The sequence below is a fragment of the Gymnoscopelus microlampas genome (assembly GCF_963454915.1).
Source record: "Gymnoscopelus microlampas genome assembly, chromosome: 5".
Classification (NCBI taxonomy): domain Eukaryota; kingdom Metazoa; phylum Chordata; class Actinopteri; order Myctophiformes; family Myctophidae; genus Gymnoscopelus; species Gymnoscopelus microlampas.
The window spans coordinates 45,053,530-45,079,219 of NC_139942.1; the positions used below are offsets into that span (position 1 = coordinate 45,053,530).

Here is a 25,690-nt window from a genome sequence, read left to right on the forward strand (position 1 = left end):
ACACGTGTTTAACACCACCACACTACCCCAGTGGCTGATAACTGCTGGTATAGAGGGAAATTATGGGCACAAATGTATGTATTGATTTCATCGGCTGCATAATTACTAATGCCGACGTCGTAAAAAAAAAGTTAATTAGTGACCGATATATCTGCCCTGTCGGCGGTCCTAATTGACTCGTCCATCTTGTCCATCACAAACTGTTTGTCAGGAGAAAGGGGGCATGTTCAAAGGAATCCTGAAGAAGAACACGAGGCCTGCCATGGAGACCACAGCATCTCAGGTGTGTAGATGTCCAACCTTTATGAACACTGTTTGTTCTTACTTTGTCGTTTCCAATATCTTGATTTCATAAATCTTGTGACCTTTAGACCAAGGCAAAAGACAAAAAGGGCGAAACTCAACGTAAGTTCTCATGTGAGGAGATATAGTACATATACTGTATACTATATATTAAAAACTATTCCAGCGACATTATCTACCAGCACTTTTCAACATTAAATCATCAGTTCACCCTCCAATCGATTCTCTTTCATAAGAACGTTTGCATGTGAGATTTTAAATGCTTACTAGCACAATTTGGTGCCACACTTGTCGCAAGTTAACAATAGGTGTCTCCATGAATGGTTTGAGAATGGGAGGACATCATTTTGAGTTTTGACACACATTTCTTATTGTTTAAGGCCTCGCTCTCTGTGCAAAATACGGATCTATCTGCCAGCAACGACAGCTTAACTGACAACAACAACCTGCCCAAGGTGAGTTCTTTTCCTGCTTTGTGTTCAGCTGTACTGATTTTTGTCCTATGCAGAAGTTGTTAAATCGCCCCAAAATAAACCTTTACACTCCACTTCTGTATTCAGGAGAAAACAACAGGTGTGCTGGGTGGAATCTTTAGACGCTCCCCCAGATCGGGTCAGGATCGCAGGCCCTCGCAGGTGAAATAAAATCCTATGTTGCATAATATTCTGCGCTGAATGTTGTTTTAATATGGGGAAATAAGTATCTTGTATCTTGTCTGCCTCAGGATAATCTGTCGCTAGGAAATGAACTCGGTGCAAGCAATGACAGTCTAGTAGACAACAACAACACGAAGGTGAGTCCATTGAACTAAATTAGTTACTCAAAGGCACACTTTAACCACTTAAGCCCTATCTTACAAAACTAGCGGACATAAGTGATCTAACTCGATGGGGTCTAATAACGGCGAAGCTTCCATGTGGATCTTGAACTTCTTGTGACCATGCTTGTGACCACATGGAAGCTTCGCCGTTATTAGACCCCATCGAGTTAGATCACTTATTTCCGCTAATTTTGTAAGCTTGTAGATCGGCATAGAATTATTTTCACAATTTTTGCCTCTTTCTTATATTATTTGACAATTTGGCCAATGTTTGACTAGTTTTTATAGTATAGTTTGTTGATTACTTTTGATCCATGATCTTTGATCTTTTCATTTCATAATTTTTTAAATAATAATTAGGTATTGGAAAGGTCTTTAAAAGTCCTTAAATTGTCAGTTTAATGTCATCTGGGGACCCCCCCAAAATCATGTGGGGTCCCCCCCTGGTGGTCCCGACCCACGGGTTGAAAACCACTGGTGTAGATTACAAGAGTGATGCCCATGTGGATGGGGTGTGACTGGTTTGGCAGAAGGGTTGCGTCGGGGGGGAGGGGCGACCTGCATGCATCAGCAAAGTGGAACAGAGCATTGTTGCTGTTTGTGTGATGATGCAGCCAGTCAATACAGAGCCTGTCCCTGAGTAGACGGTTATATAATTGGAAGAGCAGCTCTGAAATCCTCAACCATGGAAACCCATTAACATTTAGCCAAACTCAAACGGTACTGTATGTTAGGGGTTCCCACAACGCGTCGCAGTTCGACGCGTTGTGAGCTTGTAAATTGGCTATTTTCAAGAAATGTAGAATTTCCTTTTAAATGCTTGAAAGACAACAAATGACCAAAATAGGTAAAAAAAAAGTGGTTAAACTGGCAAAAATCTTATGAATTGAAATAATTCCCTCTCTTCTCCTTTCCAACTGACCGCTCTGGCGTCCTGTGGTGCCCCCCCCCTCCCCCCACACACTTTGAAAACCACTGTGTTAGCTTAGCTAACCTTTGCCTGTTTGTCTTCCAGGAGAAAGGAGGGGTGTTCAGTGGTATGTTTAAGAAATCCAAGCCCACCGGCGTTAGTACCCAGTCTCAGGTGAGTACCGCGTCACGAAGTTGGCGTCTTCCCCATTTTCTCCTTTAAAAAATAAAGAAATAAATCAGTAAATAAGGATGAATGGAGTGCCCATGCTCACATGTTCCTCTCTTTCAGGAGGACCTATCGGCATTATCCAATGAGCTGTCAGCCAGTAGCGACAATCTATCTGACATTAACAACACTAAGGTAAAAGCAACAAAACCAAATTGCGTATATCAGGAGGAAAGCCTTGTGTTTCCATGCCAAGGACCCCCAAATAGCTCTAGGTTCTTGCTAAGAACATACTCGAAAGTTTATGGGTTTAAAAACAAAACCCACAAAATAGTGAAAATCTGCGATTTACAAGCCCACAACGCTTCGCAGTTCAACATGTTGTGAGCTTGTAAATCGGCTATTTTCAAGACGTTTTGAATTTCCTTTTAAATGTTTCAAAGACAATAATGACCAATAGGTTGAAAGTGGTTAAACTGGCAAAAATCTTATGAATTGAAACTCAAACGTTTCCTCTCCTTTCCAACTGGCCGCTCTGGCGTCCTGTGGTGGCCCCCCCCCCACTTTGAAAACCATTGTGTTAGCCTAGCTAACCTGTGCCTGTTTGTCTTCCAGGAGAAAGGAGGGGTGTTCAGTGGTATGTTTAAGAAATCCAAGCCCACCGGCGTTAGTACCCAGTCTCAGGTGAGTACCGCGTCGTGACGTTGGGTGTCTTTGTGAAGTTGGTGTATTCCCATTTTCTCCTTAAAAAAACGAAATAAATCAGTAAATAAGGATGAATGGACTGCCCATGCTCACATGTAATGTTCCTCTCTTACAGGAGGACCTATCGGCATCATCCAATGAGCTGTCAGCCAGTAGAGACGATCTGTCTGACAATAACACTAAGGTAAAAGCAACAAAACCAAATTGTGTATATCGGCACTGTCAGGCGGAAACCCTTCTATTTCCATGCTAAGAACCCCCAAATAGCTCTAGGTTCTTGCTAAGAACATACTCGAAGGTTTATGGGTTTAATAACAAAACCCACTAAATGGCGAAAATCTGCAATTTACAAGCGTACAACGTGTCACAGTTCGACACGTAAGTTTGTAAATCGGCTATTTTCAAGAAATTTAGAATTCCCCTTTTAAATGCTTGAAAGACAATAATGACCAATAGGTTGAAAGTCGTTAAACTGGCAAAAATCTTATGAATTGAAACAATTCATTTTCCTCTCCTTTCCAACTGGCCGCTCTCGCGTCCTGTGGTGCCCCGCCCCCCCCCACATTAAAAACAACTGTGTTAGCCTATAGCTAACCGGTGCCTGTTTGTCTTCCAGGAGAAAGGGGTGTTCAGTGGTATGTTTAAGAAATCCAAGCCCACCGGCGTCAGTACCCAGTCTCAGGTGAGTACCGCGTCATGACGTGGGTGTCTTTGTGAAGTTGGTGTATTCCCCCAAAAATATTATAATCCGTAAATAAGGATGAATGGACTGCCCGTGCTCACATGTTCCTCTCTTTCAGGAGGACCTATCAACATCATCCAGTGAGCTGTCAGCCAGTAGCGACAATCTGTCTGACAATATCAACACTAAGGTAAAAGCAACTAAAACAAATTGTGTATATCGACGGCGGAAACCCGCCTGACAGTTTTTTTATTTGTTAAATGTTTATGACACCCACAGACAGACTTAACTACTTTGAACCTGCCGTCCCAACTTTGGGCATGGCATTATAGGTGAAAATTTTGATTTTTTTTTTTCAGAAACAGACGATTTACAAGGCTACTTTTGCGTGACACTCATACGACAAAGTATACGTATATAAAATAGGGCAGGGGTCTTCAACGTTTTCAGGCCAAGGACCCCTTGGCTGAGAGAGAGAGAAAGCAGGGACCCCCATTATATATATTGTATATATATTTTTTTCCATAGATTTCATAGGCAGCTTCATAGACTTTAACCATGCTCTTAAACAACACTTAGTAAACATGACCTTTTACTCTGTACTTTAACTCTTTTCCCCCCCCTATACCAAACCACTTTGCCAACTTTTTGGCAAAAGTTCTCCTCAGAATAGGGATGCTTGGTTGAAGTGGTTAATGTAAGAATCACACAAAGATTCGGCGGACCCCCTGTAGTAACTCTGAGGACCCCCCAGGGGTCCCGGGACCCCCTATTGAAGACCTCTGAAATAGGGCATTATGAAAAAACATAAAAAGATGAAATATGGAGATAACGAAAATTCTATTCAATTTCAAAGCAATTTGATGATAGTGCCAAATCACAAGTTGTCTCAAGTCACTGTACAGAGGTGAGGTATTCCCCCCCCTTCCCCCCAGCATCCTGATCAAGCATTTCGATGTTGGCACGGAAAAACTGCCCGACAGCGACGTTATATGAGAAGGAAGAGGTCAGTGTTTGCTGTGCCTCACTCTTTGCTTACTTCTCCACAGGAAAAAGGAGGAATGTTTGGTGGAATGTTCAGAAAGCCTAAGGCCTTGGGGGATAAGACTAAGTCTCAGGTAAGGTGGTTCACGTCTGTTCTAAAGGGTTTCATTCCAAAAAATACATATGTTTATCCAGTTGATTAATGCATTACTATCTGAAACTCCTTTATAGATTTCTTTCCAAACATGGAGATTAATCTGTTATCAAAACTAATTTTGTAATTTCGTAAAGGTATCGAAATTATTCATAACGTTATTTTAATACTGACCCATAATAAGTTAAGTACATAATTCATTGTACAGCTATAACAACACACATAGGACTATTGTTGCATTTCTTGTGATTCAAAGATCACACCACAGTAGATCACAGAGTAAGCACGCATACCACATAAATAGCCTAGGGCTATTATAGCCCCGGTTAGAATTTGAAGTGGTCAAACTAGCAATAGAATGCATGTGCAATCTTCCAGAAAAAAATCATAATGTCTCAGATATTTCATTAAAGTAAAGGCTTTTAAAACCCTCTGGCGTCTGGCATATTGTTTTAAAAAAAAAAAAAATGACTATCCTTTGTCAAGGCAGGTATGGCCGACTTTAGCATCAATCTGCAATTTCTTCAAGTGGCTGTATGGCTATACCAAAACATCATCAATCTACATACAGTATTGTGCTAATTGTTTATAGAAGCACAGCGCTAGTGTGTGTGGGGGTTCCTTTCACGCTGTTTCACAAATCGCATATTAGGACTTGGACAATTTTTTCCAGTTGTGAGATTTTATTTGTTTTAATCCATGTGCCTTAATCATCTACTGTGTCCCTGTGCTTCAGGAGGATCTATCTGCAAACAACCAACTGTCTGTCAGCACCGACAGTCTCTCAGAGAAGACCTCGAAGGTGAGAGGCAAAAAGTGTTTGAAAACTATTATCTAAAAACTATTAAAATCACAAGTAAAGAAAAGCATAGGAGGTTCATTCATCTATTGTTTATCATTAAAGGAACGGCTCACGTTTTATTAAAAACCCTATATACTTTGTTGACCACAGGGGTCTATACTTGGTCCCGTAATTTTTCCCGCTACGGAAAAGCTCTTCGCTGAAACAAACTCACAACGAGTCTCGTTGTGACACGTTGTGAGCTTGTAGATTGCCTATTTTCGTCTAATTCCCCCCCCAGAACAGGGACGTTTAGGGTTCATTTGGTTCAAAGTAATTGCACCAGAGATAGCTAGCAGCTCATTTGCATCTATTGCCCTTTGGGCAGGTAGACACGGTTGGCTTCCTCCAGCACTAACTAGGGAGTTAGAACACACTCACAAAAAAAATGCTCGCTAACCAAAATAGGAAAGATATGTTGAGTAGAATATTATAAGATAAGATTATCTTTATTATCCACAATGTGGAAATTTGCCTTTGGCTTCACAGATTGACACATCACAGTAAATCACAATAACACAGTAAAACACTACATGCACAGTTCAGACAACAGAAACGGACATTGTTCCAGCGTCAATGTTGGTTACGAATTTAGCAGTTATTGCAATTGGTTTTGTAAATGTCCCGGTTCAGCTGGTTGCTGCATGCGCCCTATAGTGTCTTCCTGAGGGCAGTTTTATGAATTATTTAAAGAGGGGATGAACAGGATCTGGCTTTTTGTTTCACCTGCGTTTTATACACAGTATAGCCTGTATTCAGTTTGTTTCTGCTCTTTCCTGAACTGTATGAAATACAACTAATCTAAAATCATTCATGTGTGTTTTTTTTAGCACTGTAACGGATACTGTGTTGATGCCACCAAGTGTCATATAACCACCATTTTTTATTTATTTCTCAGGGTGGAATGATGGGTAAGATTCTCAGGAATCCATTCCAGTCTTCAGCTCAGGTAATTGTTTGCCGCCCTGCACCCAAAGGTCAAATGAGACATCATTGATAATGCCTGAATTGTACTTCCTGTAGTTGCGCACAACAATAGACGTTCTACGAGTTTGTAGATCACATGGATTAAAGTTCTCAGTCGCCACGACTGATTTCACACGGTTTCACGAATCACAGATTTTTAGGATTTGGCCTAACGACATGTTTTGAGATTTTATTTTGCTTTAATCCATGAGATCAGCCATTACAACTAAGTATAACCCAGGCTTAACACTGCTGTATGTTGATTGATCAGTGCTTTGATGTGTGTGTGTTTGTGTTAGGATAAAGAGAGGGCTGAATACTCGGCAGCAGAGACCTCCAACACCAAGCAGGTGGGTGCCAGACGAGTAGCTTGCTGTTTTACACTCCAAATTCCTATTAGTTAGCCTCTTCTGAACTAGGAAATGTTATTGGAAATAGAAAAGGATTTCTGCCTTTTGAAGAGGCAGGATACATGGACATTTTTCCTTATTTCAGATTGGTGTGAGCAGCACATCAAATAGTACATTTTACACTGATGAAAAGGTAGGACTTACTTGAGGCCAGAAAACTATAGATAACATTATTATTATTATTATTATTATAATTTGTATTATTGTTAATAGTGGTATTAGTGGCAGGCTAGTAGTAGATAGTCGGCCTAGTAGTAATGCAAGTTGTTTTTGTCTCCACTTTAAGGAGAAGAGTCCTGATTCTGATGGCGAGCTGTTAGACAATGAACAGTCAAGTCAGAAACAGGTTTGTTTGTTTTAAAAAAAAGTGAAAAAAATGAATTTATATTATTATTCCAATGGGTGAACTATATACTGTAGTCTTATAGTATGTTGTTCTCTTTTATTTTCTGTTGTAAATCAGAATAAGTTTGCTGGAGCCATGAATAAGCTGAATCCTTTCCGCGCTGCGAACAAGGTGAGCATTGTTTGGCATTGTGAAGATCATTGATTGTGATCCTCCAACAAAAGAATCATGTGGGGAGTTTGAATCCTACTCTCCTCATGTCTCGCATGTGACCCTTCTCTCTGACCTTGGTTTCCTGTCTCTTAACAATCTACTACCTAATAAAGTAAAGATTGAAGCACAAAGAAAACTGTTCTTAATGTGTGTCTTTCCCCCACAGTATGAGAAAGCAGCCGAGGAAGATGAGGAGGAGCCACCAGTCCACAAACAGGTGTGTGTTTGAACCTACAGATACAGACACGTCCCTTTTACATAGTTTATTCTCCTAGGAATATCCTACAATTTAGGCATTAGCACTCACCATAGCTCATTGGTTTCAGCAAAAATGGCTAACTAAATAAAGAATTTTAGAGAAACTGAACATCACATTCACCAGCTCAGATGGCCTTATGGATAGAGTGTCCACCCTGAGATTGGGAGGTCGGGGTTCAGTCACCCGGCCTGGTCATACCAATGAGTATTAAAAAAATCACACCCTGTGTGAAGGTAGCGGCGCCTTTGATACATTTTGTCATCGATATGTTTTTACATTACGTTCTTGTATCTTTCTCTTTCTATTCGTCATATTGGGAAGAATCTTGGACAGATAAAGTTAAATTGAGGATCTAACTTTAAATAACTTACCTAGAAGGAGACTTTAGCCAAATGAATAATAAAATGAAATTATTAAATATTTCTAGATATTACTCATTGTTTATTTAGTCATTGTTTATATAGACATCTAATTCTATATCCATGACATCATAGTGATGTCATGAATAGTAACATAGTGATGTCATGAATAGTGACCAATCAGAACGTTGGCGCACCTGACCAATCAGAACGTTGGCGCACCTGACCAATCAGAACGTTGGCGCACCTGACCAATCAGAACGTTGGCGCACCTGACCAATCAGAACGTTGACGCAAAAGCCAGGCATAGAGGGCTAATATCCGCTCTATACCTAAAGGTATAGAGCGGCTAGCGCCGCTAATAGCGCCGCTAAAAATAGCAGATCTACAAGATGAGCTTGTATATGATTGGTCACTATTCATGACATCATAGTGATGTCATGAATAGTAACATAGTGATGTCATGAATAGTGACCAATCAGAACGTTGGCGCACCTGACCAATCAGAACGTTGGCGCACCTGACCAATCAGAACGTTGGCGCACCTGACCAATCAGAACGTTGGCGCACCTGACCAATCAGAACGTTGACGCAAAAGCCAGGCATAGAGGGCTAATATCCGCTCTATACCTAAAGGTATAGAGCGGCTAGCGCCGCTAAAAAAGGGACCCAATGCCTCCCTGTTAGCACTCGGCATCAAGAGATGGATAGGGAGTAAAAGTCCCTACGACATACTGGCGTTATGTACACAAGTACACCACCGCCTCACGCTACAGACACAGGAGATAGGCAATTAAGTTTGGCAAGGCTACTAAACATCAAAAGGAAGAAAGTTGTCCTATTTCAGGAAGAAAGTGTTACAATATTAGGTGACTGTTGTTAGCCATGCATGCCCCATGGTGAAGCGGGCTCTAAAAGATACAGTCTGTAAGTTTTATATGTGTTGTCTCACTTTCCCGACAGAGAGAGGTAAGTGCAACCATGTCCAAACTACAATAAAGGATGGTGGTCCAATCCAGTGTGCCATATGCTTCAAATAATTGTATTGACACCAGGGCCGCAGGAAGGGTAGTGCGAGCGGTGCGGCCGCACCGGGCCCCGCGCTTGGGGCCCCCCCCGCAAAAAAAAAAAAAAAAAAAAAGTTTTTTTTTCCTTTTTTTTTTTCTTAAGTGAACACGTTTATTAAGAATTCTATAAAGAAATAACCGCAAATAACCACCAAAAACTCAGAAATATCCGCCCAAAACCGCAAAAACGAGCACGCGACTTCGCACCGGGCCCCGCATTTCTCCCAGACGGCTCTGATTGACACATTGTCAACCAGTAAGTGTCCTTACCTGGACTAGTGTCTAAATGTCTCAATGGAACTGTAGGGAGACCACCTGTTGGTTCTATTGCATAAACACTCAAAATATATTTTTTGTAATTAAGATATGTCCTGGATTGCTGCTTTAAGAAGGTTAACTGAGAACAAATGAGGCCAACAAGGCAAATAACATTTTTTAGATGAGAAATTCTACCCTGTAAAAGATACTCAGTGAGGCAAGAACAGAGTAGATGGAAAAAATAAAAATGAATCCAACGATCTCAATAAACGGTAAATCAAAACAATGGATGTGTTGGAAAAGGAGCAGGAATAAGCTAATGCTTATCAGCACAAGTGACAATAAGCTTTTAAGTAATTTGTTCATCTCCTGGGAAGGGAAAATAACCGGCTAAAGTTTACAAGTGTACCATAAGTTTCAAAGTGTACGTTTTAAATCTGACAGTGATGTATTCCTCCCTCTCAGAACACAGTCGCTGAAGCCATGACCAAACTGAATCCATTCCGTTCTGCACACAAAGTAATGATCTTGGTGAATAGGATTGATGAGGGTGGTGGTCAGTGTTGCCAGATTCTGTGAGAGAAACAAGCAACCAGGTCTAGGAAAACCAGCCCAAAAGAAGTGACTATGGGCCACATGAGCACTTTAACATATACATCAGCTATTTGAAAATAGCAGATCTACAAGCTCACAACGCGTCGCGATGCGACACTTTGTGAGCTTGTAGATCGGCTATTTTCAAATAGCTGATGTATATGTCAAAAAGATCTTGCGGGGAAATTATAATAAGCAGATCTGGCAACCCTGGTGGTGGAGGATCCTTTAGGGGTGGTGTTGTGATGGACCATGGTACCAAGGGTTGCTGTAGTAGTGCTGGTGATGGTGATGATGTCGGGTAGGGCTGGGCGATATGGATAAAATCAAACCACAGTGTTTTTGACCAAATACCTCTATTGAAATTGTGATGATGATGATAATATCTTATTTCTTTTTCTTTCAAACATCGTCAAAAATAGCTGATCAGTAGCTGATCTATGTGAGCTTGTAGATCTTTTTGAAGGTCTTCAGATTTTTTTTTTAATTTAAATTTGTGTGTGATTAAAACCAGGAAGACAACACTTATGTCATATCACAAAATTATAATATTCAAAATCCCAGGCGATATCTAGTCTCATATAATACAGTAATATTGCCCAGTCCTATTGAGGAGTTTTGGTCAACCTCTCAGCAGGTCGGAATATTGTTTATTTGTTTCTTTTGCTCTTGTAACTATGTAGTAGCCATGACGTTCCTTCTTTGATTGCTTAGTAATTGATGTTGTTGTTTGGCGGACTTGTGGTTACATTTAGCTACAGTAGAATTAATGAAGTAAGCCAAGCTAACCATGAATATTTTACATGAATAGTATGTTGATGCAAAACTGCTTATGTTGTTGTGTTTGCGTAGAAGGACAGCGAGGGCACCGACGCTCTGAAGGAGAACCAGATAAAAGGCGAGGAGAAGCCGAAACCGGTCAGTTCTATTTTTGCACCACAAAGCAAGTCACCGGTGACGACACACACACACACACACACACACACAAATATACCTTCCTTTCACACGTCTCCTCTTCCTCTTTCACTCACTCTCCGGCGCTTTGAAACGCTGATTAAACGTCATAAGTACTCTCTGTCTGGCCCGAGCGCGCCGTGTGTGTATGACCGTTGCGCCCGTGTGCTCATGTGCTGTGTGTGTGTGTGTGTGTCCTTGCCCAGGTCAAAGGCAACATGATCCAGCAAGAGAGGAAGGAAAGAGGTGAATCGCCGCATATCCCGGCCAGACCCAGCGAAGAGGTAAGGAGTGTGTTGCTGTGAGTTATCTGTTCTGCTGTGTGTTCTGTTCTCCAAAGTCTGTAGCCTTAAGCTGTCGTTGTCCCAACAGGAGCTGAAGCAGACCGCCTCATACGAGAATCTGAAGGGGACCAAAGCCACAGACCATCAGGTACAGAATCTACAGATTGATTTGGCTTGATTTGTATTCATGACGGGTATCGGTTAATCAGTGTAATATAGTACGATTGTTAGGGGTGAAACGGTTAATCAAACAAATGTATTTAATCGATTAGACAGAAATGATTGATTTTGATAAATAGATTTTCAAAAATAATGAAAATAGATATAACTTTTGTGCAGCATCGTTGTACGACAAATATAAAATAATTCACTGATATATAGATTTTTTTAATGTTTACAAAAAAACATGCTTCTTGATTATTTGATTAATCAGAAAATAATCGATAGTCGCAGCCCTAATGGCTATTATTTGATTCCAAAATGCAATATATCAGAATCTCTGAAATAGAAAAGGTTCCCATTTGTACGTTGTGTAAGTTTTGTCATTTTGTTATTTTTAGTGCTCTTCTGTCCCTGACAGTGGTTGTCACCTGTTCTCATAGGTCCATGCATCCACTTATAAGAGGAAACTCTTCATTTGTCCTTCACAGGAAAGCAAGAACATGATCCCCAGGGAGAGGAAGGGGAGACGGGCTGGTGCCCCCAAACCCACAGCGGAGGTAGGCTTATACACAGTACAACCCTCAGGCTTAATTTAAGGTGTGTGGGGGGGGGGGATCAGTTTGAGCTGAGGATCAAACTGTTAACCTTCCCACTCAGCTACTCAGTACAGTCACCACTAAAACTCTGAGAGTGTACAAATGTAGTGTACAAGTAATCCACTCGGTTACATTTAGTAATAATAATAAATGATAATGCATTCATTTATATGGCACTTTACATTTGAAACAAATCTCAAAGTGCTACTGTACAGTACAGAATAAAAAAAACATTAGCATAAAAAGATAATAAATAAGAGTCTAAAAAAAATATTAAAAACATGGGGGCACAAAAAAAAAAACGGAATAATCGAATGCTTTATTAAAAAGGAAAGTATTTAGTCCTCTCTTTAAAGCATCAACAGACTGCAGAGCTTTTAGCTGGTCCGGGAGTGAGTTCCACAGTCGAGGGGCAGCTGAACAGAAGGCCCGGTCGCCCATGGTGCTGATCCTGGTGGGGGGGAGGAGGAGGCGGCTAGTGTTTCCACTAACATTTGTACACTCCCAGAGCTTAATTAACACGGTGCAATTTACTGTGCACTGTAATGACCTGGTTATCATAGCTTTGGAGGTAATGATCTCATGTATGCCAGGATTATTGAAGACTAGCGTCTCTGGAGGAAGCTAGCTGATTATGTTGTATACATCATAATGTATGTTATGAGGGAGTATGGTTGTAGGGGGGTTGGTGAGAGTTGATTACATCATTGTGGTTGTGGTGGGTTCCTCTGGTGACAGGTATGTTGTACTGTAGATGTAGATTGGGATCAACTCCTGTTGCAGTTTTCTGATCCGGGCTAGAGCGGATATAACTAACTGCGTCATCAGGCGGTCAGAAACCATGGCGGAAACCAAAAACGTGCTCCTCCAAAATGATTCCCCTTGGAATAAAATGAGTACCTTGATGAATCTGTCAAGTTTCTTCAAGTACTTCTTGGAATACTTCATTTGGTGTATCCATGTTTTATTCCAACTCATTGCGCGACTGGCGAGACTAGACTACTTGAGTCGGCAAGGCATTCACATTGGGGAACAAAAACAAGCGCCGCCCCCACCTTAAACCACAACCGGCAACCACTTTCTAGAATCCTAGAGTAGGCGTGGACTACTAGACTGGATGAAAACCAGGAAAACCACAATGAAATTAAAACCAGGCTTTCTGCCGTGTGGAAAAAGCCTGGTGTGTTGTAGTGCCAGACCCCCATGTGTGTCCTTTTGTGATCCACACTCGGTATCAGAGCTGAGATCATTGTGTGGGTGCTTGTCCCGTGGTGAAACAAGAGGTCAGCATATTCTTGTTTGTGTTGTGTGTGTGTGTAGTTTATTGTTGCCGCATGGTTCGTCCATGCTGGCCTTGCCCAAAGGAAACTGCAGCGTGATAATTAGTTGTTGTCGTCTCTAATTACAAGAGCTGAACAGACCAGTCAGACATGCTATGCAAAAGCCGAAAAAGGCACACACATATGGGAATGCACATTGAAAACACATTCACGCACACACATAATGAATGAAGGCCCTTGCACACAGAGTCTGATGAGATTTGTTTTATTGTTCAGTAGGTTCTGAATGCATCTAAAGAAATGCAGGAATTGAATTGTGTTTATATATGTTCATTTTAACAACTTTCAAACTGACGTCCTTATTTTGGGCATCTTTTCAATTTGTCAAAGCTAGTAGATATTCAAGCTCACAACCCAATGCGATGCGAAGCTTGTAGATTTTTTAATAGCCAGAGTTTAATCAGGCTTATGTGATTAAATATCCTTTTTTTTGTACAAAGAAATCTGACTGTGGGCAAGGGCCCTAACAGCCAAAGTGCCATTGTGTGAAGCACATACGAAATACCATATGAATATCAAAATGTACAACAATACACAACATGGGTCACATGGACCTTTTTGTTTAGTTTTTAATGACGTTTGCTAATTGTATGTTGTTCTCCTGAGCCAGTCAGATGATGAAGGACTGAGGGAGGACGAGTGTCTTCATACTGAGACGGTAGAGAGAGAGGAGGGCTGTACTACAGAAAGCAAAACGGTAAGTCTGACCTTGTGTTAAGCGGTAGTTGGTACATTCAAATCCTTCCTCGTGTTTGGTTCGACCTGCTTTGAGTGCCAGATGGGTGGAGCTTAAGGAGATAAAACTAAAGACAGTTTAGTATACTCTTTTATGCCTCCGCCAACAGACAGCTGTGGCTGGAGGCGTTGTGTTTTTGGTTGTCCGTGAATCCTTATGTACTGCATGTCCGTAAGAACGTCCATCCCAAACCTCTGTGAGTGTGATATCTCAGGCATGCATTGAGGGAATGTCTTGATATTTGGCACAAACGTCCACTTGGACTCAAGGATGAACTGATTAGAAGTAGGTGGTCAAAGGTCAAGGGTCACCATGGCCTCACAAAACACGTTTATTAAATCCCTTCAAAGTCTTCATTCACTACATAATATACACTGGATGAGTCTGGATAGACACAGATGTAAACTGCTGCTTGTTTATGGAGGCATACAACCGTGATGTGGTATTTGTAGTTTTTTTCCTGTGATTTACTTTGTATATGATGTAATCTGAATTGTCCAAATGTGTAAAGCTGACCTGGTACTCTCAATCAGTTCAGCACAACCGCTAAAGCCTTAAACTAAGCCGTCAGGAAATCAGGCATAAGAATTGTATTGTTTGCATCTGTAATTTGAGCCCAGCATGCCCTGATAAGAATTTTGTTTCCTGTTTCACTACGTCTGTCTTTACCACAGTGCCATGCAAATGGCAGGGCCGAGCTCCAAGCCATTATCGTATCAGGAGGTGACAAATATAAATTGGGTCACGGGATTATATTCCAAGTTCAAGTGTACTCAATCCCATGGGACTTGAATGGAGAGTAGAGCTAAAATCCATATATATCTCAAATTGCAAATTACGTCGCACAGAAACTTGAAGCCAGTTTACAAGAGTGTGTCTTCTCACTTACAGTACGTTTTAACAGCGGGAGAGTCTCGGGCGATCGCCGGGCGACATCGTCCAAAAGATAAAGAAAATCATCGCCCCCCCCGCCCACTTCGCCCTATCGCCAGTAGTTGCCGGCTCTCATAGACATATAATGCACTTCCGGAAAATACTATCCTGAATCGCCCGCTGTTAAAACGCACCGTTATGGTCTATTCATTAGGGCAGTCCTCTAATGAAATTCTTAATCAATTAATAGTCATAGGAATTTGCTGACTAATCGATTAGTTGATTTAATCAACAAATCTGTAAAAGTGTGTCTTCCACATTCAATCATGCAGCCTTTTCAGGTTGCTGAGGTTGAGATCTGAACATTCTAATGTTTATTTCACAATGGCCTAACAGACTGAGAGAATTAAAGGGTTATTCATAGAGTTTACAAGTTATGTGCACATTAAATTACAATAAATAATTAATTCATCATGGAAAACAATCAGAAAAAGGACTAATCAACTAACAAAGTCTTGGTCGACAAAGACTACTGCACCAATTGATTAATCATCAGCCGTACTATTCATGCATGTGTCCCTCCCATAATGTCCATCTGATCACAAGAAATGTGTCTTGTAGTGTCTTCATTCTTCTACAAAGGAATCATTACTCTAGTGACAGTTGTTTAACAAAATATGCTGTGCTGTCAAGCGGTTTACAATTACCCTGAGCTAGAAGGTTGATCAGCTCATCCAACCATTGATTGAAATAATCTAAAAGTGTTATTTGCCATGTTGTGTTTCATTGACCCGCCATGATGTTACTCTTTAATTTTCAGGCCAAGGTGAAAAAACCCAAACGCCATAATCCATTTATGGCCCGTGCTGGAGCCAAGGTACATCATTTCTCATGACTCTGCACTTTCTCTTGTGTTATCTATAGCAAGGGTTCCCAAACTTTTCAAGACGCGACCCCCAAAATAATCATATTTGAACAAAATTAAATAACCATATCAGTTATATATATATATATATATATTTATTTTTTGTTTTTTTTGTAATAGTTTTTGATGATTTTATTACTCCCTTGTTCCCTATTCTAGGCTCAGTCTGATGACGAGGGACTGAAGGAAGACGAGACTTTACCCACGGAAGAAAACAAAGAGGAGAACCAGGACAAACAGGAAGAGGTGACTTCCCATTATGAATGTTTCAGTTGTGGTTTTCCACTTCATCTTGGGTTATCTGCCCAAGATCAAACTTCCTGATCGCAGTAGGGATGTGAATTTTACATGATTTCCCTGTTTGAGTTCTCGCGTGAAAATGAACACGACATCATCACAATTTTCACCTTTACCTCTATACTGTATATTTGTTGTAGGGCTAACGGTCCCTTAGCAGCCATGCAGCTGAACAGTCTAGTCTATCAGGTTGATGTAAAGGCAGCCATAGACTACATGGGGGTGTCAGGCCGATGCTTGCCCACGAAATGCATCCTGGGAATAGTAGGAACACTGAGAAAGGCCAAAACTGGTAGACAGGGGAATCCCTGAACTCAGATGTTCCAGGGTTGGATCAGATGTCTGCATCACCAGGGTTCGTGTAGTTAATAAACAGAACTGAAAAACACTTTCTTTTCGCTTAAGAGGAAGCATGTTGTTGTCAGTTAGCTGGGTAACCAGTGTTGCCAGATTTAGCAAGAGAGACAAGCGGCCAGGTGGAATATATTCATTTTAACAACACACTTCTTGTATGGGGGTCCCTGGCACAAAATATTTTCAGATGGGGGTCCGCAAACAAATCTAAATATTAATTTGGGGGTCCTTGACAGGAAAATGTTTGAGAACTACTGGTTTAAACAACATTAGACAGCAAGTCTAAATAAGCAACTACACTTTAGGAACAAGCCCAAAAAAACGCAACCCGCAACTACCAATATTTACAAGCAACGAGAAAAAGTCGCAAAGCCGCTTGTAATAAGCGAACATGGCAACACTATGGGTCACTATGCTCTGTTCTAGCAGCCTATAAGCGGTGCTGGAATGTACTTGTAAATTACGTGATGTTGGATTGCCGGTTGTAGTCTCGTGGTTTGCTCTGCATGCTTGATGTGCATCAAGCATAAAGAAACAAAGCAGTGCAGCAAGCTGGTACTCTTATGATGGGTGTGCGTTTAATGTTGCACAATCTTACATTGCATGGTTGATCCATCACTTTGTTCAAAATATTTCGAACAAACATATCACTCTGCTTGGTGGTGGCTGTCAATTTACATTACATGTTATCGATTTCATCCAATTATCTTACAGTACAAGTTTTCTTCACTTTAATTCATCCTGCATCATTCTTTTTTCTTTAAAAAAAATACATACAAACAGAAGTTAATAATGCAAAAAATAAAAAAGGGAAAAGAAGGGGACATAAAGAAAGTAAAAAATAAGAGGAGAGAGAGAAAAAAATAAAAGGGGATAGGGATAGCTTTCCTGTAGTACTTACTTAGTCCCATTTACTATTTATTTAACATTTGTACATAGAAAAAAGCAAGGAGTACTTCTGTCCATCCCTAACTCATAGTCACAACTCCTAAATGACCATTTTAAGACGGTGTTCTCTTCCCATGAATTACTGTAACACTTTTCATTCTGTTGTGTTTCAGACCAAAGTCAGAAAGACCCAAAAACCCAATCCCTTCGTGCCTCGGGCCAAGGTAACATGCAAACACACAATGTTCTCCATGTCTGTTTGTCTTTAGCATGTAATGTGTACTAGCTGCTGGTATAATCTAGTGTTATTTGCATGATGTGTGATTCAACCATAGGGGCCTTAGGAGTCTCTCTCATTACATGATGTTATCATAGATAAAAACAAATTTCACCTGTAGAGGCAGCGATTACACATGACACCATTTATAGGAGCTCTGCCAAACTCGGCTGGCTGCCTCATCATAATTGCTTTAATCACATGGCAGCAATTGTTCTGATTTTATTGCATGAAAGTATTTCCTCATTACATTGCTCCAAAACATGCCTCATCTCCTTATTGGGACTGCATCCTTTGATTGAAATATATATTCACATACTAGAACAATAATAATAAAAGACAAACATATAAGCAGTAATAGAACAAACAAAGAAACAACAACAACAAAACGCCTCGGATTAGCTAACATATTCAAGAATAGAAATACTGTAGGCTATATTGCAGATATGTCACAGGTTACTAAAGTTCAGGTACAGAAGACACGGGTACAGAAATATTATATAATGTTATGTACTGTATAACCCTTTGCTAGTTGCAGTAATTATATTTGCACATACTGTAGTGTAGATGATAGAGATGTGCACTTCAACATGTTCAACAACTTTATGATTGAGTTATTGTTTGGCTGATGTTTGTTTTCTTACAGCAGGCTCAATCTGATGATGAGGGTCTGAAAGAAGAGTCGGAGTCAGAGAAGAAGGCAGAGGCCAAGACAGAAGAGGTGAGGGACACATCGAGTCTCCATGGGTTTGACATGCGTTTCCACTTGACAGCCGTATTTCTAACATTAGACTATTTACTCCTCCATTAGTTAACATTGTTTCATGTTGTTGCTTTGTAGACCAAAGTCAAGAAACCCAGGAAACACAATCCCTTCATGCCTCGGGTTAAGGTACTGTAACATTCAAATTACATGATGTTTACGCTTTGTTACTTCACCTGGTTACAGTGTTTGTTTGTCTTAACCACACCCTTACCCTGGGTTATTTTGTTTGAGCTACGTGTGTGTGTGTGTGTGTGTGTGTGTGTGTGTGTGTTTGGGGGCGGGCGGCACACACACACACACACACACACACACACACACACACACACACACACACACACACACACACACACACACACACACACACGGAAGAATATCTAAATGCAAAATCATGGCTTTTTTTCTCTTAACTGTATGTGTGTGTTTCAGGCTAAGGCTGACCAGAAGAAGGAAACAGTTGATGCCAATGAGACAGCTGAGGTACGGTAGAAGTACAGTAGTACCATTTTGAAAACATCTGTACATCTCAACCCATGGGATAGCACACCAACCGAAAATGTGTCATGTCTAACATGTCTGGCATTGCAAAACACCTGTCACATGGGTTTAGTCACCTGACTCCTCGCTCCTCCCTGAAAACAATGCTTATTCCGCAGCCATTTACAGATTGGCCTCAGGGGCATTCTCCAGGCTCCCAGCAGGGACAATTATGACCTAAATGTGGGTTGTTTCTTTTAACCCTCACACGTCTCTCAGTTTTCTCTTCACACAAACGTTCCCTGCCCCCCTCACCACTGTTGCCAGATTTTGTGAGAGAAATAAGCAACCAGGTCTATGAAAACGAGCCCAATTGAAGTGACTACGGGCCATACGAGCGTGCGCACACACACACACACACACACACACACACACACACTAGTTGTGTGAGTCTACAAGCTCAAAACGCATCGCGATGCGACGCGTTCTGAGCTTGTAGATCGGCTATTTTCAAAAAGATCGAGAAGAAATTGTATAAATTTGTAATATTTCTCGAAACATTTTCAATCTTGTATGGGGGTCCATGGCACAAAATATTCTCAGATGGGGGTCTGTGGACAAATGCGCATTAATTTGGGGGTCCTCGATATGAAAATGTTTAAGAACGACCCCAAAAAAACGCAACCCGCCCGAAGTCGCTTATAATAAGCAGACATGGCAACACTGCCCCCCTCGTGCTCCTCACTGCCACACGGTGTGTTTTTGCATGTCCCCATAGTGAGAGGAGAGGAGATGAGACTGCAATGTGCCCAGACTTGTTTCTCTGCTTCCTTTTTTCTGTGTGCACCAGTGGAGATTTCGGCCCCTTCCCACTTCTTCAAAACGGTGGTGAAAAAGCTGTGCGTTGGCGTTCATTCAACATGACAATGGCAATGACCACTTCCCCCCGTCTCACAAAACAGAAACCGATTTTTGTGTTGTGTGTCGTTGTTGTTGTTTGATATCATTCAGTCAATGAGATACTTTGATTATTTCTCTTTCACCATGGTTCCCTCTCTGACTGTCTCTCTCCTCTGTCTCTCTGTATGTACAGTATGTATGTCTGTCTGTCTGTTTCTCTCTCGCTCTCTCTCCGTCTCTCTCGCTCTCTCCTGTCACTGTCTCTCTCTCGCTCTGTTTTCTCTATTTCCTCTATCTCTGTCTCTCTCTTTCTCTCTCTCTCTCTCTCTCTCCCCCTATGCTCACTGACCTACATGTTAAAATATCTCTGCTGTTGGGCAGAAACCAGCAAACTCCAAAATGTAAAATGTTCAGGAAATGAAAAAACAAAACAAAAAGTTAAGAGTTAGGAGGTTTTGTCCATCATTGATAAGAACGGCTGAATGGACCTCCAAGCTCACAATGAGGTTGGAGGTCAAAAGGGGGTGGAGCCTGGAGTCAGCGAAACCAGCTAACTCCACCCCCCTTTGGTGGAGTTAGCTGGTTTAGCAGACAGTTTGAGGATCCAATGGAGTTAGCTGGTTTTGTCAGAAGCACTTTTTAATACTTTTCATTGGTTCAATATTTTTTGAACCAACACACATACATAAAGGGTGTTCAATAGCATTGATTTATGAAAAATGAAAAAGCAAAATGGAGTTAGCTGTTTTCTGCCAGACAGCGAAGATATGCTAAAAATGTGTGGGACAATGTACTTGAATGTACTTGTCAACATGTGAAAGTATTGCAGTAACAATGGATACAAAATATAATTACAACAAATATATGTCGTCCCACTAACACAATTTGGACAACGAACTCAAACTAATTTCTGTATGTCTATTCATTTCAGAATGAAAATGCAAGCAAGCCTCTGTTTGAACGTTTGGAGGAATTGCGGATTAACCGAAGTGATCCTGAGGAAATGCAGGTGAGTACCAGCATGGGGGGGCGAAAACCGCTGTTCTATTTAATATGCTTTGAATTAGGGCTGCATCTGTTGATTACGGTACTTTGTTTGCGATTGTTCTGTCGATTTCTTTTTCAATGTAACACATCAACATAAAAAAATGTGGATACATTTTTTTCTAATAACTAAATCATTTATATTAGTCTGATCAACCAGCAGATCTGCAGGCACAGCATGTCGAATTGCGGTACTTTGTGAGCTTGTATATCTGCTGTTTTCGATATTTTCTTTCTTCGATTCAAATTGATTCTTTTGATTAACTTTTGCACCCTACTTGTGTTAGCTGTGTAGATAGTGGTGAACATTCTTTAAGTCAAAGTGTAACGATGTCTTTCAGGATTTCGAGGGCCTTATGGAGTGGTGGAGAACAGTGGAACGTAAGCACACTAAACACAAACCCATGGACATATGATTTGATTTGATTTATTTAGCACAATGTACACAAACAGTACACAAACTATAAAAAGAAAAGTGCCAGGAGGAGGCAAGAATCCCAAAGGGCTTATACAGTACGAGGCCTCTACCTATGTATAACACAATAAAAATATTAATAGAACATGATTTGTTAACAACAAAATATAAATATATAGAATTTACAAATAACATGATTGCAGTATAACATACACACACTTTACACGCGTGTTATTTTGGCTTTGATACAACACAAACATGGCTGATTGTTTCTCTCTGCTGCTACAGAATGGGAGGACGTGACTGAAGATGAGGACATGACAGAGAAAGAAGAGGCTAAGTAAGTGACAGCCGAGTCCCACCTGGTGTCAAACTGGCTATTCACCACATAATATACGTACTATTCATAATAGTAGCCGAACATTCAGGGAAAATAGACAAACATTCAGCAAAACTAGCAGATCTACACGCTCACAACGTGTCGCACCGCAACACATTGCGAGCTTGTAGATATGCTGTTTTCACTATTCGTCATGCAACAAAGTATACAGGGTATATTGGTATATAGGTAGTCAAGATAGCCTTGCTACAGTATGTGTCATTACGTGCTAAAAGAGTGACTTGAGAACTGTTAACAATACAACAATAACGGTCAATGTAAGTCAATGAGGAGAATATTCTTTTCTAATCAATTGAGCAATTATTTTTTATTTCTTGCCCACCTTTGGAGTTACATCACGATAAGGTAACTACACAACCCAAACCTCTACCAAAGGGGTCGTTTTAAGGTGTAGATAATAGCTTGGTGTGTAAAACAACACAATTGAATGCTAATAATATCCATATTTCAGGATGTTATCATGTTACCCAGCCTCAGTATGTTCACACTTCGTAACATAAGACTGATGTCACCCAGGAAAATTGCTGTCTAGCTGTAATACCTTGGCAAAAACCAATATGATTCTGATGAGCTTGCTTTTTCACATGGCACAGTATGTAGAGGCTATAGTGTTGCCTGCCAGAGTGCGAACGCTGTACCCTGCGTACAGACTGACTGTGGAACATTTTGGAATGACCGCGCTCGCTCAAATGAACTCGCCTTTTCCTTTTTTTTTTCCCCAGGGCGTTTGCCGTGACGGCCGACAAGGTGCAGAAGGGCATCCGCGTCTTCAACAAGCTGTTCTCGGAGCGCGCCGAGAGCCTGTGGCAGCACGTCATCGACCTGAACAGCATCGCCGACAACCTCGACAAGTTCAACAAGAAGACCAAGATCGCCCAGATCACCGGCGGCTCCACCAGCGCCATCGGGGGCGTGGCCACCATCGTGGGCCTGGCCCTGGCGCCCGTCACCATGGGGACCTCCCTCATCATCACGGCGGTGGGGCTGGGCGTGGCCACGACGGGCGGCCTCACGTCGGCCGGCGCCGGCATCTCCAACCAGGTGAACAACTCGATGGACCGCAAGAAGGTGGAGAAGATCGTGGAGGACTACCAGGAGAAGATGACCGACCTCAACAAGTGCATGCTGTTCATCAAGCAGGGGATCGAGCACCTGCGCAAGTTCGACCTGCTCAAGATGAAGAAGCACGCCTACAACCGGGACTTCCCCGCCCTCAACAGCAACTTCTACGAGGACGGCGCCATGGCCGGCAAGGCCATCCTCATCAACGCCAACGAGATCATGCGCGTGGTGCAGATCGCCAACGTGGCCGGCAGCACGGCGGCCAGGGCCGTCCAGATCGCCAGCATGGCCACCGGGGTCCTCACGGGGCTCTTCGTGGGCATGGACATCTACTTTGTGGCCAAAGACTCCAAGGAACTCAAGAAAGGAGCCAAGTCGGAGTTTGCTGCCAAGATCAGGGACGTGGCCCAGCAGCTCCACGACGGCCTGGTGGAGCTCAATTCTATACGAGAGGAGCTGCATTCCACGGAGGGGCCCGAAAGCACCGGCGACGACACGGCGACCTCGGACAAAGCCAAGAAAGAGGCGGGAGATGAGAAGCCGGACAGTTCAGAAGAAGAAGATGAAATTGACCGCATTAAAAAGGCCATCAAAAAGGACTATGAGAATCGAGAATATGTTTGATAAAAGCGTTTAAGGCTAGCTAAATTCCTAAAACTACTTTATTATTAAGGTCTTGAAGGGAACGTTCAGGAGAGAAACACGAAACACCCCCCACACACACACTTTTTTTTTTTGTCACTTAGAATTTTTATTTATTTTTTATAACACACAAACATACAATGCACATCACATAAAAAGAAAAAAGAAAAAGAAAAACACAACGTTACAATACCCAACAGGAAGAAAAAAAAACACAAAAAAGAAATCACTTTGAACCGACAACTGTTCACATATGTATTGTTTTGCTACAATGTCACTTCTTCATTTATTTATTTTTTTGTGTTTCAGATGTCTCTCCCACACCCTCAGTTCCCTTTAGATATTCAAACGTTTTTACAGTAACATATATACTCCTTTTTCTGTGATTTTGAAAGTATTGGGCCTAGTGTCATATCCAACACTTGATCTAGCATTGCTAATAGATGCTAACAAAAGGCCTGTGCCAATTTCTCAGAAACAAACATTGTGACATGAAAATATTTTGAATGTTGGTGATCAAGGCTTGTAAAAGTCCTGAACTTTCTGTTTCCAAAGACAACTCTAAGCTAAATTAACTGGACAACATTTACACTACTGGAACTCATGTTGAGGCTTGGGTGTTGAGTATACTGTATATCATGCCAATGTCTGAAACTGCCATAATATTGTCTTTTCAGAGAATGCTGTAGGATCCAAAAATGTCGCCAAATATTTTGGTGGTAAGTTTTGCTTTTATAAATGGGAGATTATTTTTTTTAATAGATTTTAGTCTATAACGGCAGGTTTTGGTGACACTAGAGATTGTTTAATGCTTTTCTGGAGTAGTGCCTTTGTTATTTATGACGCCTTTAGAGATAGGTTGCACCTTAAAGATTGTTATTTCCAGATCTTGGTTTGGTGGATTTCAGAGCTGCTATGCAAACCAATCCCCCCAGATCCTTTCCTTGAGGTTATGGTTCTGTGAAGCAGGGATTTTTAAAATGAGTTGTTCGACTGATACTGTTAGTGTAGTGTTGGAGCAAAGAGCTTGATGACTTTTGTGTACACAATACAATCCGCAGCATAAAGCCTGAGGTATACTTAGCGCCGAAAATAACCGAGATCCTTGTAAATCTGCTATTTTTGGTAAGTATATATATTGGGCTTAAAAGTGAGTTAAAAGTAAACGTCATGAATAAAACAAATACCATATTAAAACTGGAAAATAAAAAAGAACTATGTTTAAGCCTGTCTGTAAAAGTAATAGATGCAGTCTTAGCTTTCCATGCAGACGTATTTTTCTTAACTCTGCTGTTTTCCTTAACATTGCTGGAGGTTTTGTGTTGGCTCTTCTCTTGAGACCACTGTTCAAAAAATGAGGGCTGAGAAGCTCAATCTGTGCTCAACTGACTATAATGTGTCTGATATCTGTTTTTATTTAATCAACTTAAATGTATATTTTTGATGTATGATCTGAACGGGACTGTGGTACTGTCTTATGTGCAATACGGGATTTTATGTACAGTAGCCTACATACCAAATTGTTTAATAAAACTTTAGAAAAAGTCTCATTCACAGTTTTAACAGTGCTTTGAGTGAAATGCAATATAATGGGGCTGTAAAGACTGAATTTCCACTACTATGACTTCATTCATTTGACTCTGACTAACACCGACAGTATTTGCTCAGTAAACAATAGTTGAGATAAGCGCTTTAATCTTATTGTACTTGGTGTTTGTCCTTGCTCAGTGCTCATGTAATGAGTGCAGGTGAAGCATGGGTCTGACATGCATGACAGAGGTCCCTGCTTTGTAGAGCAGTGTTCTCTAAGTATGGGGACACCCAGGGGTCCTTGAGGGGGTCCCAAGAAAAGTGAGTTAATATAGCATCAAAGTCAGTCTAAAACACTTAAATCAGTTATTTGAAAATAGCCGATCTACAAGCCCACAATGCTCACAATCTTTTTAATTATAGCCTAGACTGTTCTTGTTTTAGGACCTCTGAGACTGAAGACACAACATCCAGTTAGGTTGTGGCAGCAGGTGACATTCTTACCTGTATAGATTGTGACATCTGGTGTCTACCAGCAGCCCAAACTTATGTGAGGAATCTCCAACCCATATATATGTTGCAATAATGCAATGGCCATTATGTTGCAATGCATTCAGTGTATTTTGGGAAGTTGGAACAGCCTCCCATTCGAGGTCTTAACTAAGTCACCCACAGCTACTGAAACCAAGACTGGTATCGTTTGTTGTTGACGCCATCGCCATGACAGTGAAG

General features: G+C 41.2%; 1 protein-coding gene across 8 annotated transcripts in view; it reads left to right on the top strand.

Annotated features, from left to right (window-relative positions):
• apol1 (apolipoprotein L, 1) overlaps positions 1-24,974 on the top strand; it is a 27,752-nt gene extending 2,778 nt beyond the window's left edge. The window contains exons 5-38 of one of the 8 annotated variants that reach the window (XM_084057526.1): positions 212-283; positions 684-758; positions 864-938; positions 1,028-1,096; positions 2,139-2,207; positions 2,325-2,396; positions 2,817-2,885; positions 3,022-3,090; positions 3,523-3,588; positions 3,707-3,778; positions 4,638-4,706; positions 5,463-5,528; positions 6,466-6,516; positions 6,833-6,883; positions 7,029-7,076; positions 7,230-7,289; positions 7,407-7,460; positions 7,669-7,719; positions 9,911-9,964; positions 10,892-10,957; positions 11,200-11,277; positions 11,366-11,425; positions 11,928-11,996; positions 13,986-14,072; positions 15,805-15,861; positions 16,069-16,155; positions 17,622-17,672; positions 18,375-18,446; positions 18,567-18,617; positions 18,918-18,968; positions 20,797-20,874; positions 21,251-21,290; positions 21,613-21,664; positions 22,447-24,974. In XM_084057526.1, coding sequence (XP_083913652.1) covers positions 212-283; positions 684-758; positions 864-938; positions 1,028-1,096; positions 2,139-2,207; positions 2,325-2,396; positions 2,817-2,885; positions 3,022-3,090; positions 3,523-3,588; positions 3,707-3,778; positions 4,638-4,706; positions 5,463-5,528; positions 6,466-6,516; positions 6,833-6,883; positions 7,029-7,076; positions 7,230-7,289; positions 7,407-7,460; positions 7,669-7,719; positions 9,911-9,964; positions 10,892-10,957; positions 11,200-11,277; positions 11,366-11,425; positions 11,928-11,996; positions 13,986-14,072; positions 15,805-15,861; positions 16,069-16,155; positions 17,622-17,672; positions 18,375-18,446; positions 18,567-18,617; positions 18,918-18,968; positions 20,797-20,874; positions 21,251-21,290; positions 21,613-21,664; positions 22,447-23,410 — 3,075 coding nt within the window. In that variant the 3' untranslated portion in view covers positions 23,411-24,974. Of the gene's footprint in view, positions 1-211; positions 284-683; positions 759-863; positions 939-1,027; positions 1,097-2,138; positions 2,208-2,324; positions 2,397-2,816; positions 2,886-3,021; positions 3,091-3,522; positions 3,589-3,706; positions 3,779-4,637; positions 4,707-5,462; positions 5,529-6,465; positions 6,517-6,832; positions 6,884-7,028; positions 7,077-7,229; positions 7,290-7,406; positions 7,461-7,668; positions 7,720-9,910; positions 9,965-10,891; positions 10,958-11,199; positions 11,278-11,365; positions 11,426-11,927; positions 11,997-13,985; positions 14,073-15,804; positions 15,862-16,068; positions 16,156-17,621; positions 17,673-18,371; positions 18,447-18,566; positions 18,618-18,917; positions 18,969-20,796; positions 20,875-21,250; positions 21,291-21,612; positions 21,665-22,446 lie in introns of all 8 variants that reach the window. The other 7 variants (XM_084057525.1, XM_084057524.1, XM_084057528.1 and 4 more) reach the window with 7 other exon arrangements.
• The last annotated feature ends 716 nt before the right edge of the window (positions 24,975-25,690 follow it).